Genomic DNA, 21,594 nt, shown 5'->3' on the forward strand with positions numbered 1-21,594 from the left:
TATGTATGGTATAAGAAAGTGGTCCAGTTTCATTCTTTTGCATGTAGCAGTCCAATTTTCCCAACATCATATATTGAAGTGACTCTTTCCCCCATTGTATGTACTTGCCTCTTTTGTCATAGATAATTATCCATATAAAGTATGGGTTTATTTTGGGGCTCTCTGTTATGTTCTATTGATGTATGTGTCTATTTTTGTGCCAGTACTATACTGCTCTGCTTACTGCAGCTTTGTAGTATACCCTGAAATTTGGGATTATGATAGCTTCATTTTGTAATTTCTTTTTCAAGTTTGCTTTGGCTCTTAGGGGTCATTTTGGGCTCCATACAACCTTTTAGGACTATTTTCTCTAGTTCTGTGAAAAATGTTATTGGTATTTTGATACAGGTTGCATTGAATTTGTAGATTGCTTTGGGTAGATGGACATTTTAACATTTGTTCTTCCAATCCATGAGCATGGAATATCTTTCTATTTGTTTGTGTCATCTTCAATTTCTTTCATCAATGTTTTATAGTTTTCAAGTACAGATTTTTCACCTCCTTGGATAAGTTTATTCCTAGGTATTTAGCTCTTTTTGGTGCAGTTATAACTAAAATTATCTTCTTTGTTTTTCTTTCTGCTACTTTGTTATTAATGTATAAAAATACAACATGTTTCTGTGTATTAAGTTTGTATCATGCAACTTTAGTGAATTCATTTATTACTTCTAATAGTTTTTGGCAGATCCTTTAAAGTTTTCTATGTATAGAATCATGTCATCTGCAAAAAGGTACAGTTTCATTTCTTTCATATCAATTTGGGTGCCTTTTATTTCTTTTTCTTGTCTAAATATTGTGGCGGGAATTTCCAGTAGTATGTTGAATAAAAGTGGTAAAAGTGGACATCCTTGTCTTCTTCCTGATCTTAGACAAAAAGCTCTAAGTTTTTCAACACTGGGTATGATGTTAGCTGTGGGTTTTTCTTTAATGACCTTTATTGTGTTGTGGTATTTCTCTCTAAACCCACTTTGTTGAGAGTTTTTATCACGAATGATGTTGAATTTTGTAAAAGGCTTTTTCTTGATCTGCTGAGATAATCATATGCTTTTTATCCTTCCTTTTGTTAGTATGATGTATGTTGATTGACCTTCAAATATTGAACCATCCCTGTATCCCTGGAATAAATCCCATGTGATGATATTAAATGATCTTTTTAGTGTATTGTTGAAATGTAGTTTGGTAATATTCTGTTGAAGATTTTTGAATGTACATTCCTTAACGATATTGATGTGTAGGGTTTTTTGTAGTGTCTTTGTCTGGTTTTGGTATCAGGGTAATGCTAGCTTCATAATATGAATTTGGAAGCTTCCTGTTCTATGTTTTGGAATAGTTTCAGAAGCAGAGGTATTAACTCTTAAATGTTTGGTAAAAATTTATCCGTGAATCTATCTGCTCCTGGATTTCTGTTTGTTGGAGGGTTTTGATTACTGGTTCAATTTTGTTCCTAGGAATCTAAGAGTTTGAGTTCAGATTTTATATTTCTTCCTGATTTAGTTTTCGCAACTTGTATGCTTCTAAGAATTTATTTGCCCAATTTGTTAGCATACAATTTTTTGTAGTAGTCTCTTATAATCCTTTGTATTTCTGTGCTATCAGTTGTTACTTCTCTTTAGTTTCTGATTTTATTTAAGTTCTTTTCTTTTTTCCTTTATAGGTCTGGATAAAAGTTTTTCAATTTTGTTTATCTTAAAGGAACGAGCTCTTGGTTTCATTGATTTTTTTTCTATTTATTTCTTTAGCCTTTACTCCATTTATTTCTACTGTGATCATTCTTATTTCCTCCTTCTACTTTGGGCTTTGTTTCTTCTTTTTCAATTCCTTTAAAAGTAAGGTTAGATTGATTATTTGAGGTTTTTCTTGTGTCTTACTGTAAGCCTGTATTCCTATAAATTTCCCTCTCAGAACTGCTCTTGCTGTGTCCCAGAGACGTTGAACTGTTATGTTTTTATTTTCATTTATCTCCAAGGATGTTTTGATTGCTTCTTTGATTTCTTTGTTGATCTAAGTGACCATTTAGTAGCATGGTATTTAGCCTCCATGTGTTTGGGTTTTTAATTGATTTCTAGTTTCTTAGGACTATAGTCAAAAAAGATGCATGATATGGTTTCAATCCTCTTCAATTTATTGAGACTTGTTTTATGGCCTAATATGTGAAATATCCTTGAGAATGTTCCATGTACACTTGAAAAGAATATATATTCTGTTGTTTTTGAGTGGAATGTTCTCTATGTACCTGTTAAACCCATCTGGTTTAATGTGTCATTCAAAAATACTGTTTTCTTAAGTGTGGTCCAAGATGGCAACATAGGAAAACCCTGAATTCACCTGCTCCAGGGAACACACCAAATTACATATAATTATAGGACAATTTTTCCTAAATGAGAACAAAGGGCTGACTGAAAGGCTACTGCACAACATAATACAGAACAGTAAAAGAAAACAGCAAGAAAGATGGAGACAGTGGAGCCTAGGTGGCTCAGTCAGTTAAGCCTCTGACTTCGGCTCAGGTCATGATCTCACAGTTGTGAGTTCGAGTCCCACGTCAGGCTCTGTGCTGACAGCAGGGAGCTGGAGCCGGGAGCCTGCTTCAGATTCTGGGTCTCCCTCCCTCTCTGCCCCTCCCCCGCTCACGCTCTGTCTCTCTGTCTCTCTCTCTCTCTCTCTGCCGCCTTTCTCTCAAAACTAAACATTAAAAAATAAAAATTAAAAATAAATTTTAAAAAAGAGAGATGGAGACAAAGAGAGATGGAGACAAGGTAACAAAGGCAATTCCTACTCCTGACTTTGTGAATCCCAGTGGGGAGGTATATACGTACAGAAGGACCAAAAACAGATTCTTCTGTCCTTACACACAAGAAAACAAAACAACTGCAGCTTTAAAAAGCAACTAGCATTTGAAAGACACAACACTAGAACTCTGTCAAATGGTGGAGGGGCTGCAGGAACTTTCTCTGGGTCACAGGGTCACCCATCTGAAGAATGATGGGTTTATATTTCCCCTCCTCCTTAAAAACGCAGACTGGAGCAGGGTCCAGATGCCATAACGGGCTTGCTGACTCATGAGTCCCAGGCCCTCAAACCTACCCCGCCCCAGCTGTGCAAGGACACAGAAAAAAAATCAAATCCTTTATTTCTTTCTTTCTTTCCTTTTATTTCTTTTTGTTTTCTTCTCTTTTTCTTTTTCTTTTTGTCTTTTATCTTTTCTTTAAAAAGCCATGATTTATTTTTTAATATTTATTTATTTATTTTGAGAGAGAGAGAGAGAGAGAGCAGGGGAGGGGCAGAGAGAGGGAGAGAAAGAGATTCCTAAACAGGCTCCATGCTGTCAGCACAGAGCCCTATGTGGGGTTCAGTCTCATGAGCCATGAGATCATGACCTGAGCTGAAATCAGGAGTAGGACACAACCAACTGGGCCACCCAGGTGCCCCTAAAAAGCTGTGATTTAAAAGAGCAACTAGCACATAAAACAGCCAGCACTAAGACTCCTCCAAAAGGCTGAAGGAGCTGCTGGATTGCTTTCTGGTAGGAGGGCAGTCTTGAAAGTACCTTGAAAGCACAGACCAGTGCACAGTCCCAGTGCCCTAATTGGCCTGCCATCTCAGTGAGCCCAGGCCCACAACTCACACCAACCCCAGCCATCTTACCAAGGTGGCTGATATGCATCAGGACACCCCTGGTTAGTCTCACTAAAGCCCCAGCCTTCATGCCAAGGTAACACAGGTGCAAATCACCACAGAACACCCCAAGCCCGCACCACTTGGGCTTCAGACATCTTGCTAGGACACCCCATGGTGAAGAGTGCTCTGGAACCTCTTGATTGATGTATGTTTCAAATCCCACTGCATGAGGTACCCCAGGAAACACAAGCCCATGCTTGCATCAATTTCAGCCACTTCAGCAGGGCATCCCCTATAAGGAGTGCTCTGAACACATCACCCACACCACTCTTGGCTCCAGTCACCCAGCCAGGGCAACCCTGAGCTAGCACCTTCAGAAAACCTGGCTTGTATGCAATTCAGCTTCAGCTGTCCTGCCAGGGCACACTGTATGCAAAGAGCCCAGGAATCACACTGGCCCCTGCCCATTTTAATTTTAGTTGTCCTGCCAGGGTGCCCCATGTGCAGAGCATGCCAGGACCTCCCAGCCTATACCCCACCTCAGCTTCAGCCACACCTAAAGGGCATGCCCTGTGCAGACAGTACTGGAACAACCCAGTTCATATCCACTTCAGTTTCAGCTTTCCTGCCGAGGTGCCCTCTGTGCATAGAGATCTGGGTGCCCCAGTTTGCACGCACTTTAGTTTTAGCTATTCTGCCATGCAGAGAGTTAAGGGATCTCCAGATACTACCTTAGCTCCAGCTGCCCCACCAGAGTATGCCCTGCACAAAGCGCCATCAACAAATAGCTCCCCAAGACACCCTAGCCTATAATCACTTCATCTTCAGCTGTCCTGACAGGGAACCTCCTACACAGAGTGCCGTCAACATATAGAATCCTGGGATATCATGTACTGCATTCACTTCAGCTTCAGCTATCATGACAGGGCACACACCATGTGGAAAGCCTCTGGATCTCCAGCCAATGCCAGCCACAGCTCCAGCCAACCAGCAAAAGTCACCAACCACACACAGTCTATCTAGAGGATGGCTATACATAAGACCATTCCTTTAAGTTTATAAGTAGCTGTTCTGACTAATCCATACAAATAAGCACAGTAAATCAAGCAAAATAAGAAGACAAAGGAATATGCTCCAAAAGAAAAAACAAGACATCAGGAAAAAACTAAAAGAAATGGAGATAAGCAATATGCTGAATAAAAAATTTAAAGTAATAATCATAAAGATGTTCACTGGAATGAAAAGATGAGGGTTAGAACTCAGTGAGACTTTCAATAAAGACATACAAAATATTAAAAAAGAATCAATCAGGGGTTCTTGGGTGGCTCAGTTGGCTAAGTATCCATCTTCGGCTCAGGTCATGATATCACAGTTCATGAGCTTGAACCCCACATCAAGCTCTCTCCTGTCAGCATACAGCCCACTTCTGATCCTCTGTCTCCCTATCTCTGCCCCTCCCCCACTCGTGTGTATGCACTCTCTCTCAAAAACAAACATTAAAAAATAATAGAAAAATAAAATAAAAAGAAGACCTGAAGAATATAATAACTGAAATAAAAAACACACAAGAGAAAATCAGAAATGAGAAAAGAAGTAACAACTGATACCACAAAAGTACAAAAAATTATAAGAGAATACTGTAAAAAATTATATGCCAATGGATTCAATAACAAAGAAGAAATGGAAGCATATAGTCTTCCAAAACTGAATCCAGAAGAAATAAAAAATCTGAACAAATTACTAGCAACAAAATTTAATCAGTATCAAAAAACTACCAAAAAATAAAAGTCCAGGACCAGATGGCTTCACAGGTGAATTCTATCAAGCATTGAAGGAAGAATTAATTTGGAATTAATACCTAATTCCAAAAAAAAGAAAAGCCTCCAAATATATTCTATAAAGCCAGCATTACTCTGAGACCAACACCAGACAAAGACACTACAAAAAAGAAAACTAAAGGCCAATATCTCTGATAAACATACATACAAAAATCTTCAAAAAAATTAGTATTAGCAAGCCACGTTGAACAACACATTAAAAGGACCATTTATGACAACCGAGATTTATTCCGGAGATACAAGGATGGTTCAATATTTGCAAGTCAATCTATGTGACAAAGGATAAAAATTGATCATCTCAATAAATGTAGAAAAAGCATTTGACAAAATTCAATGTCCATTCTTGATAAAAACTCTCAACAAAGTGAGTTTTGATGGAACATACCTCAATATATTAGGCCATATATGAAAATACCACAACTTACTCAATGGAAAAAAAACTGAGACCTTTTCCTCTAAAATCAGGAACAAGACAAAAAATGTCGACTCTTACCACTTTTATTCAACATAGTACTGGAAATTCTAGCCATAGAAAACAGACCCAAAAAAAGAAATTAGAGGCATCAAATTGGGAAAGAACTTAAACTATTACTATAAGCAGATGGCATAATACTATACATATAAAACCCTTAAAGCTATATCAAAAAACTAAGAAAACTAAATAAATGAATTCAATAAATTTGCAGCATAGAAAATTAATATACATAACTCATTAGCATTTCTATACACTAACAATAAAGTAGGAGAAATAGAAATTAAGATAACAATCTCATTTATAACTGCATCAAAAACATTATAATACTCAGGAATAAACTTAACCAAAGAGGTAAAAGACCTGTACTGTGAAAACTATAAAACACTGTTAAGAAATTGAAGACAACACAAAGAAATAGAAACACATTCCATGCTCATGGATTGAAAGAACAAATATTTTTTAAATGTCTATAGTACCTAAAGAAATCTACACATTTAATGCAATCCCTGTCAAAATACCAACAGTATTTTTCACTGAGCTAGAACAAACAATCCTAAAATTTGTATGGAATCCTGAAAGACCCCAAATAGCCAAAACAATCTTGATAAAGAAAATCAAAACAGGAGGTATATCAATTCCAGACTTCAAGTTATATTACAAACCTGTAGTGATCAAAAGAGTATGGCACTGGCACAAAAACAGACACCTAGATCAATGAAACAGAATAGACACTTGTGTCGAGCACAGCACAATATATTAACTTGTCAAAAAACTAAGTTGTATATGCGAAACTAATATAAAATTATATGTAAACTACAAATAAAATAATTTTTAAAATACAAACAAAAAAACACTGTTTCTTTATTGATTTTATTATATTACTGTCAATTTCTCTCTGTATGTTTGTTAATATTTGCTTTAACTATTTAGGTGCTTCTATGTTAGGTGCATAGATATTTACAACTGTTATGTCCTCTTAATGGATAGATATTTTTGCCATTATGTAATTTCCTTCTTTGTCTCTTATTACAGTCTTTGTTTTAAAGTCTATTTTGTCTGATATAGCTATTGCTACCCCAGATTTTATTTGTTTCCATTTGCATGTAAAAGCTCTCTCCAAACCTTCACTTTCAGTCTGTGTGCTTTTCTGTCTGAGACTGTTGTAGGCAGCATACAGATGGGTCTTAGTTTTTTATCCATTCTGCCACCCTATTCTGACATATTTTTAAACATGTCATTTCATAAAATACATAGTCTAAATATCACTCCCTTGCTAATTTTTCTTTCCAATTGAATTTGTTATCCTTGACTATTCTTAATGGTACACCTCCTTCCAACTCTCTTACACTTAAAATTTCATGTTTATATTTTATAGTACTTGGTCCATTTATGGCTAATTTGTGCTATAAGTAAACACTAAATTTTTGTACTTGAAATATTTAAAATAAAATAAACATAATCTTACTTTTAAATAAACTTACATAGCTTCTGGATTCATTATACAGATAGCTCCTGTACAATGACATTTCTTTGTGTCATCATATGATATTCCCAGACTCAGTCCGAGCATCTGTGTAACAATAATGGAAAATGCCTCCAGAGTTACCTCCTTGGGGTACTACATTAACAAAAACAAACATTCAAATGAAAGACAAGTCACTGAAAGGTGATAAAAAGTAATAATTTTCTAATTTTGAATATACTTATTATTTTATCAAATACTTAAGAATAGAAAATACAGTTCCTTGAACAGGTGAGAAGCTTAAGTTCTTCTTATGAAATTTTACTGAGATATAAGCAAACTGAGACTATGCCAAGCTTTATCATGATTTAACAATTGAATACCTAATATAATTCTTAAGTAGCTACCATAACTATATAAAAGGGCTGTTTTTCATTATATTTTTGGCTATATGGGTCATGATCTTCAATTTAGCTAATTTCTTATGACAGCTCTTGTATTTATTCTGCTTCCCAGCTCACAAAGTGGCCATGTAACCAAATTACTCAATTTAAGTGTGCTATCAGCTTCCTGTCAGGATTCTCCATGACTCAGTAACTCATATCAGGTGAAACCACAGAAAGACTCTCAAGATAGCATTCCTGGATTATGCTGCTCACATATTTAACAAAGCACAGGGATAACTTCCTTGCCAAAGAGAAATGTGACACTGATAATTCATGATATGCAATAACATTATAATTTGTCCAGTTATTACCAAATATGGCATAGGATAAGGTATGGGTGAGGACAAGTTGTGAGGAAGATCAGGGCACTTCATTGCTATAATGACAAGCTCTAGTAAAAACTTTGGGTTCAACTGGATTTTTGACAGCACTAGAGGATGCACACTATGAAAAATATAAAGAGAAAGCTGTGAACGAGCAACAGAGAATGCAAATAGGCAATCAGTAAGCTCCTGTACCACCACTGTAGTAACTCTTCATATCCTGTAGTTGTTGGATTGACATGGCTGAGTAACACCATATGTAAAGCCTAAGGATAAGGGCTGAAAGGCTGCAGAATTAATTTAATTCTCAAATCTACCAGGCTTGATGGGGAAGAAGCTAGAATCTGAAACTTGGGAAGGGAACAATTGGATGACATGGACAAATATACTTGGATTTCACTTTCCAGGATAGGAAGCCTCCCTCTAAACAATATGAGAGAGCCCCCAAATTAAAACAAACAAACAAACAGGGGCGCCTGGGTGGCTCAGTTGGTTAAGCGTCCAACTTCGGCTCAGGTCACGATCTCGCGGTCCGTGAATTTGAGCCCGGGGTCAGGCTCTGTGCTGACTGCTCAGAGCCTGGAGCCTGTTTCAGATCCTGTGTCTCCCTCTCTCTCTGACCCTCCCCCGTTCATGCTCTGTCTCTCTCTGTCTCAAAAATAAATAAAACGTTAAAAAAAATTCTTTAAAAAAACAAACACAGTTTTGATGATAATGCCTAGGACATTTGTCTCACCAAACCTCATTGCCTTCAGGTCCATGTTAAGAATTAAATCACAACATTAGTGATGTTATCAAGATGGTGTGATAGGTCATTCTCAATTTTACTACCCCTCACAAGAACAACTAACAACTATTCCTGGACAAGAATCCACCAAGAAGATCCTAGAACATGGAGGTGAGCCTGAAGCACTCCCTGAACTGCAAAAACCAAGACAGACCACATTAGAAGGGTAAGAGCAGCTACACACTGACTACCTTGCCTCTTCCCAAGGCTGGTGCAGTGCCAGAGGTTTCCCCAGAGTCTACAGTACCTCAAGTGGGAAACGAAAGCCCAGGGTAGACATCTAGCTTCCCCAGCAATTTAGGTGACTTCTTGGGAGTCCCCAGTCTAGTCTTCCCTGACAAGGAGCACAAAGGATGCTACGTGACTCAATCATGGGAAATCTGTGACAGAGAAGGGTGGAGGGGCTTGCAACAACTAGCATTCAGATCTTAAGACCACATTCCTACCCACAGCACCCAAGAAGTAGCCTCAACCAGCAGTTTTGCCCATCTGTGGAGCTAAGATAGTGATGCAGTCCGACCAGGGAATGCAATGAACAGCGAGTCTTCCTTATTCAGGTCATCAAAAAGCCTTGCCACTGCTGGAGCCTGTCTACCTCACACCCCCACCCAGGCAAGGAGGCTGAGTCATAACCCTACCCAATGCCAAGTGTAGCTTCTTGCCCCACCTGACCAGAAGCCAGGTCATAACAACTGGAAGTTATATAGCCTAGCAATGTGCAAGTGGAGAGTATGGTAAGCATGGCTGATTGTCCACAGAGCAAAACCAATGGCACCTTTCAGCCAGGGAACTTGGGGCACATGTCAACTTAAATTAAGACACAAAAAGCCTTCCTGGGCTTGGAGTCAGTTCCACCCAGACAGGGGTGGAATATTCAATGCTGAATATTGAATCTCCTTGCCCTACCTGAACAGAAAGCCTAGCTGGTACACCTGAAAGCTATGTAGCCCAGTATCACTTGAACAAAGAGAACTGCAGGCACAGGTGATTATCCACAGAGCAAAGCCAGTGATACCATTTGACCATGGAACTTGGGGTACAGGTCAGCTTGAATCAAGCCAGCTGATTGTCCCATTCCACCTTTGCAAGGAGACTAATTTTTAATCATGCCCATTGTTAAATACAGACTTCAGCCAGCCTAGACCAGGGAACCTAACCAGTGTACATGGGAAACTGTATAGCCATACAACAACGGACTTACAGTGGCACTTGAACAGAAAACACAGCCCATGGCTTTCCCCACCTTTACCACAAAACAACTGTCCCATCTGGCCAAGGAATTCAGTGTACAGTACTGCCTGTTTTGGGTTCCCAAACAATGGGTCATACAAGCCTTGGGACACATTCTGCTACCCTGCCATGGCAGGGAATCTAAATCATAGCCCATTTCCTGTTGAGTAAAATACCTGTCCCAACCACCTAGGAAGCCCAATGAGTGAAGCCAGGCAACTGCAAAGCATATCCCACACCCTCACTTGGGCAGGGAACCAAGCCAGCACTCCCGTCCAATTATTAACAGCTAGCAGCAATTCCATCCCCAACCTCAGAGCTCACACAGTGGCCTCTCTCAAAAATGGACCCTGAGAGCAAGCTTGACCTGCCCAAGGACACTACCAATGGACATATCTAGAAACCCAAACTAAACTAACTGGTAATGAACTGTCTCTGCCAAAGTAAATCTGTAAAACCTGGAAGAGGAGACCGCCTACTCAAATGCACATATACCAAGGGAGACTCCCAGATAGCAACCTAGGAAGACCCTGAACTCATCTCCTCCACAGACACACCCAATCTATGTCTACCTATACAGCAACTCCTCCTGAAAAAGAACTAAGGGCTGACTGAACAGCTTCTGAACAACTTAGGATAGAGGAACTACATAAAGAATGGCAGGAGACATGGAGACACAAAAATAACAGGAACACCATGTCAGATGCTGTGAGCTGCAGTATGGGGGGATAGTACAAAGGAACTGTGAGCAGATTCATCTGTCCTTGGGCTCATTTTAAAAAGCCAGAGTTTAAAAGAGAAGCTAGAATATAAAGGAATTAACCCTCCACCAAGTGGTAGAGAATCAGAGGGGCTGGCACCATTGTTTACATTATCCTGTTACCTTGATAGCACAGATAACAGCCAAATTCAGGCATCCTAGCCAGCCCACCACCTTAGCCAACACTAAGGAGACTGGTGGGCCCTAGCCAACACCAGCCCTGGATACTATGGAACAGAGAAAAAAAAGCCATAGTTTAAAGAGCTACTAGAATAAAAGGAACTAGCCCTAGAATTCTATCAAATGGCAGGAGAGTTGTGAAACTGTCCCTAGAGCCAAAGGAGCAGGAGAGTACCATTGTTTATGTTCCTTCTCCACCTTGATAGCACAGACAAAAGAAGGGTCAGGGCACCTTAGCCAGCCCAATGCCTCAGTGAGCCCTGGGATTCTGACCTACACCAGACCCTGCCCTCCGGGGCCCCCCCCCCCCCCCAAAGTCCCACAAAGTGGCCCCATGTAGCACACACAGGGACATCCTTGGACAATACCCACTATAGCTCCAGCCATTTCACCAATGTAACACATGTACAAAGCATCCTGAAGCACTCCAGGCCAACAGCCACTATACAAAGAACCCCAGAATCCCCTGGCCAGTGCCCACTGAAGCTCCATCCATTCCACCACGGCAGCCCCAGTGTGGAATGCCCTACTTCCAGCCCACACTCATTACAGATCCAGCAAGCCAACCAAAGCCACCAGGCACATGCAGTCCACATAAGCGATGTTCCTACAAAAGGCCATTTCTTCAAGTCTAAGAGAAGTAGCTGTTCTACCTAAATCATAGAAACAAACACAGAAAGACAAAGAAAATGAGGCAACAGAGGAATACACTCCAAACTGAAGAATAAGACAAAACCTCAGAAAAAGAGCTAAACAAATCAGAGATAAGCAACCAATCTGATAAAGAGTTCAAAGTAATGGTCAAAAACAGACTTACTAGACTAGAAAGAAGAGATGATGAACTCAGTGAGAACTTCAACAAAGAGATAGAAAATAATTTTTAAAAAACAATCAGACTTGAAGAATAGAATAACTGAAATGAAAAATACATCAGAGAGAATGAACAGCAGATCAGAAAATGCAGAAGATGAATTAATGACTGGGAAGACAGGGTAATGGAAAATACCCAAGCTGAACAGCAAAAAAGTAAAAAAATAAAAAACAATGAAGATATGTTAAGAGATGTCTGGTACAACATCAAGCATACTAATACTCTCATTACAGGGATCCCAAAAGGAAAAATGAGAGAGAAAAGACCAGAAAATTATTTGAAGAAATAATACCTGAAAACTTCACTAACCTTGGGAAAGAGACAGACATCTATATCCAGACAGCATAGACAGCCACAAATAAAATAAACCATAGGAAGTACACACCACAACACATAGTAATTAAATAATTAAAATGACAAAGATAGAGACAGAATCTTGAAAGTACCAAGAGGAAAACAACTACTTACATACAAAAAAAACTCCATAATGCTATCAGCTGATTTTTCAGCAGAAACTTTAGAGGCCAGAAGGGAGTTGCATGATATATTCAAAGTGCTAAAAGGAGAAAACTACAAACAATAATACTCTCCCTGACAAGGTTATCATTCAGAATTCAAAGAGGGAGAGTTTCTCAGACAAACAAAAGTTAAAGGAATTCATCACCACTAAACTGACCTCCCAAGATATGTTAAAGGGATTTAAGTAAAAAAGAAAAGATAATAATTAGAAGAAAATTACAAAAGGAAAAAAATTCATAAGTAAAAGAAACAAAAGAGCATAGGGGAATGAATGAGAGAGAGAGAGAGAAAGAGAGAGAGAGAGAGAGGCAAACCAAGAAACAGACTCTTAAATATAGAGAACAAACTGATGGTTTTCAGAGGGGAGGTGGGTAGCAGATGAGCTAAATAAGGGGATTAAGGAGTGTACTTATGATGAACACCACATGTTGTATGAAAATATTGAATCATTAAATTGTACACCCAAAGCTAATACTATACTGTATTGTTAACTAACTGGAATTTAAAAACTTTTAAAAAAGAATGAAATCATACTATTTGGAACAACATGGATGGATCTAGAGAGTATAATGCTAAGTAAAATAAATTAGAGAAAGACAAATACTATGTGATTTCACTCATGCGGGGAATTTAAGAAACAAAGCAAATTAGAGAGGAAAAGAAGCAAACCTAAAACCAAACTTTTAACTATAAAGAACAAACTGATGGTTACCAGAGGGGAAGTAGGTGGGGGAATGGATGAAACAAGTGAAGGTGATTAACAGTACACTTATCTTGATGAGCACTGAGTAACAGTATACCTGAAATGAATATAACACTGTATGTTAACTACATAGAAATAAAAATTTTTTAAAAGACCTACATGAAAAGATAAAAATATTTTAGATTCTTATATTCTCATCCTGCATCTTTACATTGAATATAAAGGAGTTCTAAAATATTCCTCCTAGCTTTCCAAAAAAAAATAAAGATAAATCTAGACCAGATAGACCACACTTATCTCATGTCTCCACTGCCCCAAAAGCAAACAGAAAAGCTACAGGTGAGAGATGGGCAGTCATAGCTGAGAGTTCTCTATGGGTGGGAGCAAGCAATCAGTTTCTTGGAGGAGGGTCCTCCTGCCTAAAAAGTCCTGAACCCAGAACACTGGGCAAAGGATCTAGTCAAAAACAAAAGAAAATGATTACTTATAATTAAAGGAATGCAAAGAATAATTTTTTAAATAATTTAACCCCTAATACACTTAGCATATAGGTCCTATGCAGCCAGAGAAAGGAAGTGACATTGAAGCAAAAATCAGATCTACAAATGAATTCTGAACTAGCCCATACTCAGTCATCTGAAGACATAAACTTTCCTTTACCTTGAACTCAATGTATCATACCCAATTCAAATAAAAAATAACAATACATTAAAAAATAAAATAAACTGGAAACTAAAAGCAGGCAAACAAACAAAAACTCAGCAGTTATTAGAAAAAAATAGGAAAGGATTCTAGGAAAAGGAAGATGAGATTCAATTTTCTATGGCAGTTGGTTTCACCCATAGAAGGTAAAGAAGTGAGGAAAAAAATTAAGCATCTCCATTAGACCCTAATGCCTAAAAGGTTTTCTTAAAGCTTTACTAGCATAACAATATATTTATTTATTTATCTAAGATGTAATAATTTATATTTTCACAATATTATACTATTTATTAATTTAATCTTTAAATTAACCTGTATACAAAGTATAAAAATTTTATAGAATAAATTATAAATTTTATAAATCTTGACAATGGACATAAGAAGTGTTGAACTATTTTAATCTCTTATTTATCATAGCAAGTAATCAATGGACATTGTCTAAGGTAAGTCAATATAATATAAATAATAAGATGAATAATAGAAACAAATATTACTAAAATGTCATGTAATAATATGTATTATGTGTATATTACATATGTATAACTATAAAGCATATATATGCATATAATGTGTAATGATGTATAATTATTAAAATATTTTTATATATTTTTATAATATATGGTATATTACATAGTAACATACATTAATAATATATCTTATCTTATATAACAAATTATATACTATATATAAATATATAATAAATATATGCATACTATATACAAGTATGTTCTGTATTTTATATGCTATATATAAATATATACCATATATACTATATATAATATATAAATATATTTATAAATATATATACACTATATATTATAAATGCCCAAACATATATTATACATAAATATATATGTGCTATATACAAATATATTTACAAATATATATACTATATATGTATAAATATAGCATGTAGTAATACATTTTAATAAACATATACTGTTAAAATAATGAATATGTAAGAATATATACATGACAAAGAGAGTGGACTAAATATATCAAAGATAATATTACCAACATTGCCTGAAGTTTATAAATGAAAATAAGGGTAAGAGCATATTTACTTTAAATAATAAATTTAGGGGCACCTGGGTGGCTCAGTCAGTTAACTGTCTGACTTCAGCTCAGGTCATGATCTCACAGTTCATGGGTTCAAGCCTTGTGTTGGGCTCTGTGCTGACAGTGCAGAGCCTGGAGCTTTGTGTGTATATCTGTCTCTCTCTCTGCTTCTCCCCACTTCTTATGCTCTGTCTCAAAATAAATAAACTTAAAAAAATTTTTAGTACTTAAATTTGTTTTATAAAAAAATGAATAGGATGGGAAAATTGCTCAACAAACTACTTCACCTTTCAACAACGCATCTAATTGTATCAATAATTTATTTTTCTATATATAAAATATTTACAAAAACTATAAATATTTAAAATAGACATAAAAATTTCTTTTACACTTTTGGAGGTTTGAAACATTTTAAAGAATTTTTATCATACTTTTTGTTTAATCATTTGTTTTCATTTTTTTAAGACAAGGTAGATTCTTTTTTTTTTTTTTAAGTTTATTCATTTTGAAAGACAGAAAGAGCGAGAGTGGGAAGGAGCAGAGAGAGAGGGAGAGAGAGAATCCCAAACAGGCTCCATCCACACTGTCAGCACCAAGCCTGACACGGGGCTCACTCATGAACCATGAGATCATGACCTGAGCTGAAATCAAGAGGTGGACACTTAATTAACCAACTGAGCCACTCAGGTACCCCTCATTTGCTTTTGTTTTGAAGCTATTTTATTAGGAAGACTATTTGTCTAATTTTCTGTCTATAAGCAAAAATCTATTTGGGTTATAAAAGTTTTTTAAAGGTAATTTCTCATGAGGCACTATTCTATACAACAAGGAATGCATGTGTATTGATGATATTTCTATTCTACTTCAACTTCCAAAATAATTGCAACAAGATGTTATTCTACAAAATACTCTTTCATCTACACACTTCAAACTTTTAACAGTAATAGAAAGTAAGTGTAATCTCTAAATGCAAATATAAAACTAAACTGTATAAAATCTTTGCTATAATGTTGAATGCTATTTTTAATGTCTATTTTGAGAGAGAGATAGAGTGCATGTGGGGGAGAGGCAAAGAGAAAGAGGGAGACACAGAGTCTGAAGCAGGCTCTAGACTCTGAGCTATCACCACAGAGCTGGATACAGGGTTCAAACTCACAAACCACGAGACCATGATCTGAACTGAAGTCGGATGCTCAACCAACTGAGCCACCCAGGCACCCTGAATGATTTTTAAATGTATAAATATTTTTTAAATAGTAAGATAAAATAATTACATACCATAGCAATTCCAGCTGAAAAATGGGTAACACACATCTTTCCAGGAACTGCTGCCCCCACATAATCTGGATAATTTCTATAGCTAAATAAATAAGTGTACATTTATAATTAATTTTGACAAATAATTCAGAAGTGAGATTTCCTGCTAATAATTTGCCTGTAGTCCATAAAATTCTAGTCTGAAGCAAACTGAGGTACAATCTCTCCATACATCCTTATTGTTTCAAATTTGGAAGACATTCTTATGAGATTAAGCATGTTATATTTCTAAAATACGTTCAGTGGATCCAAGTTTTTAATGGCTTTACTGTTCTCATCACATTTGGTTAGGATTGCTTTTGATAAAACAATTTTGATCAAAAGCATTTTGCTGAGTGACAATGAAAAAGTTTTAATAGTTGAACACTAATATGGATTAAACATTTTCATTCTCATATAGAAAAGCTTACCAGTTTCTCATTGGAATGACTTTATTGTTCTAGAACTTAACATTATTATTTCTGCTTTGAGTGAAGGCCCATATAAACTGTCCTATAATAGCACTATTCCCAGAGGTTTTTCATAAATTATTCCATTTAATTCTCAAGTCAAGCCAGTGAAATAAATATTATTTTCACCTCTATTGAACAAATCAAACATCAGATGAGAAGTATAAGTAACTTTCTCAAGGTAGCACCATTAATAAGTGCTACTAAAGGATATGAATTTAGGCAATCTGAATCTACAACCATACTCTCAACCACTTAAGGTATAGATGCTTCAAATATATTCTGTCATCTTTATAGCTCCCACCAGGAAAAAAACATTCCAAGATGTATATAAAGAAACTTGTTTCAGTCATCAGTTTGAAACTTCCCTCAGTTTCAACTGCTTTTCCTTCACTTCACATTGCACTTTCTCCCTACTGCTGCCTCTGTTCTGTTATCTCTGATATTTTCATACCTAATCATTCCAGCACTTGTGTACAAGTATTTACACTTAACATGCAACTTTGGCTTATTTTCCCCAATGTCTTAAGTATGGTTTATACTCTTTCTTAATCCAAGATAGTGCTACCAATAGATTGTGAAAAGGCAAAGAGGTTTGCTCTCACCACCAGTATTCAGCATCATACTAGAAGTCCTAGCCTGTTCAATAAGGCAAGAAAATAAAATAAAAGGTATATGGATTGGAAAAGAAGAAATACAGTTTTCTCTGTTTATAGATGATGTGACTGTCTACTTAGGAAATCCCACAGTATACAAAATAGTTGAAATAAGTGTATTCAATAAGTTTTCATGTTTCAAAGTCAATGTATAAAAGTCAAACTGATTTTTATAACCTAGCAATAAAATATTTGAAACTAAAGTAAAATGAAACATTTACAGTAGTGCTAATGACATGCAATGAGTCATCAATAATACCTAGAGATTGAATACACAGTATAGTAGATATAAATAACAATGTTGTATTATAATATTTAAATTTGCTAAGAGCCTAGAACTTCATTATTTCAACCACTAAAAAGAAATGATCATTACACAATATGATAGATGTGCTTATTACCACTAGTGGCAATCAGGGCTGTGCAGCGTTGGTGGTATAGTGGTGAGCATAGCTGCCTTCCACTAGTGGCAATCATATTATAATATATAAATGCATTTATCAACATGTTGTATACCTTATATTTACAATGTTACATAACAATCAAATATATTTGAATAAAAAATTTTTAAACAGGTAAATTAAATTTTTTCAACCTGTGTTCAAAAAAGAATAAAAAATAGCACTAAGGACATGAAATACTATGATATAACGCTAACACAATGTGAGAAATGTCTGTATACTAATGGAATACTGATAGATCTGTATACTGATAGAACTGTACAGAACACTGATGAAAGAAATTAAAGAAAACCTAAGTAAATGGGAGGATATACCCAGTTCATTGATTGGAAGACTTAGTATTATTAAGCTGTCAGTTCTCCCTAAACTACCAGATACATTCTATACAGTTCCAATCAACATTCCAGCAAAATATTTCATAGCAACTGAGAAGCTGAATCTAATACTTATGAAGAAAGGCAAAAACTAGAATAACCAAAACAATTTTTAAAAAGAACAACACTTTTGAAGAACTTATATTACTTGATTTAAATGGTTTTTATAAAGCTATAGTAATCAAGGCAGTGTGTTACTCACAAAAGGATAGAACGAAAATAGACTCATACATGTAAGGTCAAATAATTTTTGACAAAAGTGCAAAAGCAATTAAATGGAGAAACTATACTATCTTTTTGAGGATTGGTGCTGAATAATTAATTATTCATATGCAAAAAAATGGCCTCTTCCATACCTCATAATATATACAGTAATTAACTCAAAATGAGTAATGAATCTAAATAAGAAAAACTTAAAACTATAAGGCTTCTAGAAAAAGACATAGTAGAGATATCTATAACCATGGGTGAGGCAAATATATTTTTAGGTACATCAAAAGCACAATTCATACAATTAAAAATTGGTAAGTTAATTATGAATTCATCAAAATCTGCTTTTTAAAATATATTGTTAAGAAACTTAAAAAACAACCCACAGCCAGAAAATATTTTAAAATCATATATTATTATAAAAGACATGTACAAGAATGCTTAAAGAACACTTAAAACTCAATAGGAAGAGCTGGTCCAAGAGAGCGACACAGGAAGATCCTGATTTCACCTCCACCATGGACACACCAAATCTACACCTATTTATATAGCAATTCCTCCTGAAAAAGAACTGAGGGCTAACTGAGCAGCTTCTGTACAACAAAAGATAGAAAGACAAGAAAGAATGGCAAGACAGAAGAGAACCCCCACCTCCAACACTGTGAATGGCAATGAGGAGGTACAGTACTGAGAGACCAGGAGCAGATTCATCTGCCCTAGGCTCAGACAAAAAAGCTGTGGTTAAAAGAGCAACTCGTACATAAAAGAGCCAGCCCTAGAAATCCACCAAATGGCAGGGGAGTTGCTGGAACTCTCTGCAGGTTGGAGGGACAAGCGCAATGGTTTATATTCTGCCTGCACCTTAATAATGCAGATAAAAGCAGGGTCTGGGAGCCATAGCCAACCAGGCCTCCAGGCCACTCCCGGATGCCCTGAGGCACAGAAAAGAAGCCAGCATTTAAAAGACCATCTAGTATATATAAGATCCAGCCCAGAGAACTCCACCAAACTGGGATTGGGGGTGGGGTTGGAGGGCAGCTGCTAGAACTCTCTCCAGGCCAACAGAGGTAGTAAATGCAACAGTTTGCCTTCCCTAAGTTCCCCTTCCAGCTTGATAATGTGAATGGGAGCAAGGTACAGGTGCCCTGGCCAGTTTATTACCTCAGTGAGCCCTGCCAACCCCAGCTGTTCCTCTAGGATGCCCCTGGTCATTGCTCACTGCAGCCCCAGCCATCAGAACAATCCAGGCCCACACCACTGTAGCTTCAGTCAGCTTGCAAGGGCACCCCCAGCACAGAATACTCCAGGACCTCCAACTGACACCTGTTTCAGCTCCGACTGAAGAAAGAAAATATTACCCAATATAAAGGGAGAAATTGACAGTAATGCAATAATAGTAGGGGACTTAAATACCCCACTTACATCAATTGATAGATCATCCACATCTAAAACCAATAAGGAAAACAGTATCTTTGAATAAACACATTAGACCTGATGGACATAACAGATATATACAGAATATTCCATACAAAAAAACAGCAGAATACATAGTCTTTTCAAGTGTATATGGAACATGTTCTAGCATAGATCATGGTAGGACACAAAATAAGGTCTCAATAAATTTGAAAACACTGAAACTATATCATGCATCTTTTCTGACCATAACAATATGAAACCAGAAATCAATTACAAGGGGGAAAAAAAACTAGAAAAACCAAACACATTGAGGCTAAACAACATGCTAATAAACAACCAATAGGTCAACAAAGAAATAAAAAAAAATACGTGGAGACAGATGAAAATGAAAAACACAATGTCCCAGGGGCACCTAGGTGGTGCAGTCAATTGAGCATGGGACTCAGTTTCAGCTCGGGTCATGATCTCAGTTTTGTGAGTTCAGTGTGGAGCCTGTTTGGGATTCTCTGTCTCCCTCTCTCTCTGCCCCTCCCCCACTTGTGCTGTCTCTGTCTCTCAAAATAAATAAACTTAAACACACACACACACACACACACACACACACACACACACACACACACACTGGCCCAAAATCCATGGCACTCAGAGAAAGCAGTACTAAGAGGAAAACTGATGGTGATACAGGCACACCTCAAAACAACAAGAAAAATCTCAGTCTAACCTTACATCTAAAGGAACTAGAAAAAGAACAAGCCCAAAATTAGCAGAAGGAAGGAAACAATAAATATCAGAATAGAAATAAATGAAATAGAGGCTAAAACAAATCAATAGAAAAGATCAATGAAACAAAGAGCTGGTTCTTTGAAGATAAACAAAATGGATAAACTATTAGTCTGTCTCAAGGTAGTTTTTGCTTTTTCTCTTGATTTTTTTGACCCATTACTTTTTTCAGTAGCATTTGTTTAAGCTCCATACATTTGTGAATTTTCCAGTTTTCTTCTTGTATTCATTTCCAGTTTCATACAATTGTGATCAGAAAAAATACCAGATATGCTTTAAGTCTTCTTAAATTTATTAAGACTTGTTTTGTGGCCTACCACATGATCTATCCTGGATAATGTCCTACATGTGCTTGAGAATACAGTGCATTGTGTTGGTTTTAAAAGTAATATTCTGTATATATCAAGTCCATATGATCTAATATGTTATTTAAGGTCATTGTTTCCTTTTTGATTTTGTCTGGCTCCATTCCTTCACTTTCAGTGTGTGTATGCCTCCTTACATATGAAGTGAGAACACTGTAGGCACCACAGAAATGTGTCTTGTTTTTTATCCATTTAGCCACTCTGTCTTTTGATTGAAGAAGTTAGTTTATTTACATTTAAACAATCATAGATAGTCCCCAACAACAGGTATATTCTTATTGCCATTTTATTGTTTTATGGCTGCTTTGTAACTGCCCTGTTCATTTCTCTTTCTCTTGCTCTCTTCCTTTTTAATTTGATGATTTTCTGTAATGGTATGTTTACATTCATTTCATGTTACCTTTTGTATGTATACTACAAAGGTTTGTAGGTTTTACATTTGTGGTTATCATGAGACTTACACAAAACAAATTATATTTGTACCAGTCTACTTTAAGGAGATAAAAATTTAACTTTAGGGGGCGCCTGGGTGGCTCATTAGGTTGGGTATCCGA

The 21,594-nt window shown here is 36.5% G+C and overlaps 1 protein-coding gene across 1 annotated transcript in view; it reads right to left on the reverse strand.

Annotated features, from left to right (window-relative positions):
- Positions 1-21,594, reverse strand: part of ADAM32 (ADAM metallopeptidase domain 32) — a 278,094-nt gene that overhangs the window by 206,469 nt on the left and 50,031 nt on the right. The window contains exons 10-11 of the mRNA XM_040490395.1: positions 16,291-16,372; positions 7,452-7,588 (exon numbers count right to left, since the gene is read on the reverse strand). Of these exons, the coding sequence (XP_040346329.1) occupies positions 7,452-7,588; positions 16,291-16,372 (219 nt within the window). The remainder of the gene's footprint in view (positions 1-7,451; positions 7,589-16,290; positions 16,373-21,594) is intronic.

This window comes from Herpailurus yagouaroundi, unplaced genomic scaffold, assembly GCF_014898765.1.
Source record: "Herpailurus yagouaroundi ecotype Mexico unplaced genomic scaffold, PumYag 28, whole genome shotgun sequence".
Taxonomy (NCBI): Eukaryota; Metazoa; Chordata; class Mammalia; order Carnivora; family Felidae; genus Herpailurus; species Herpailurus yagouaroundi.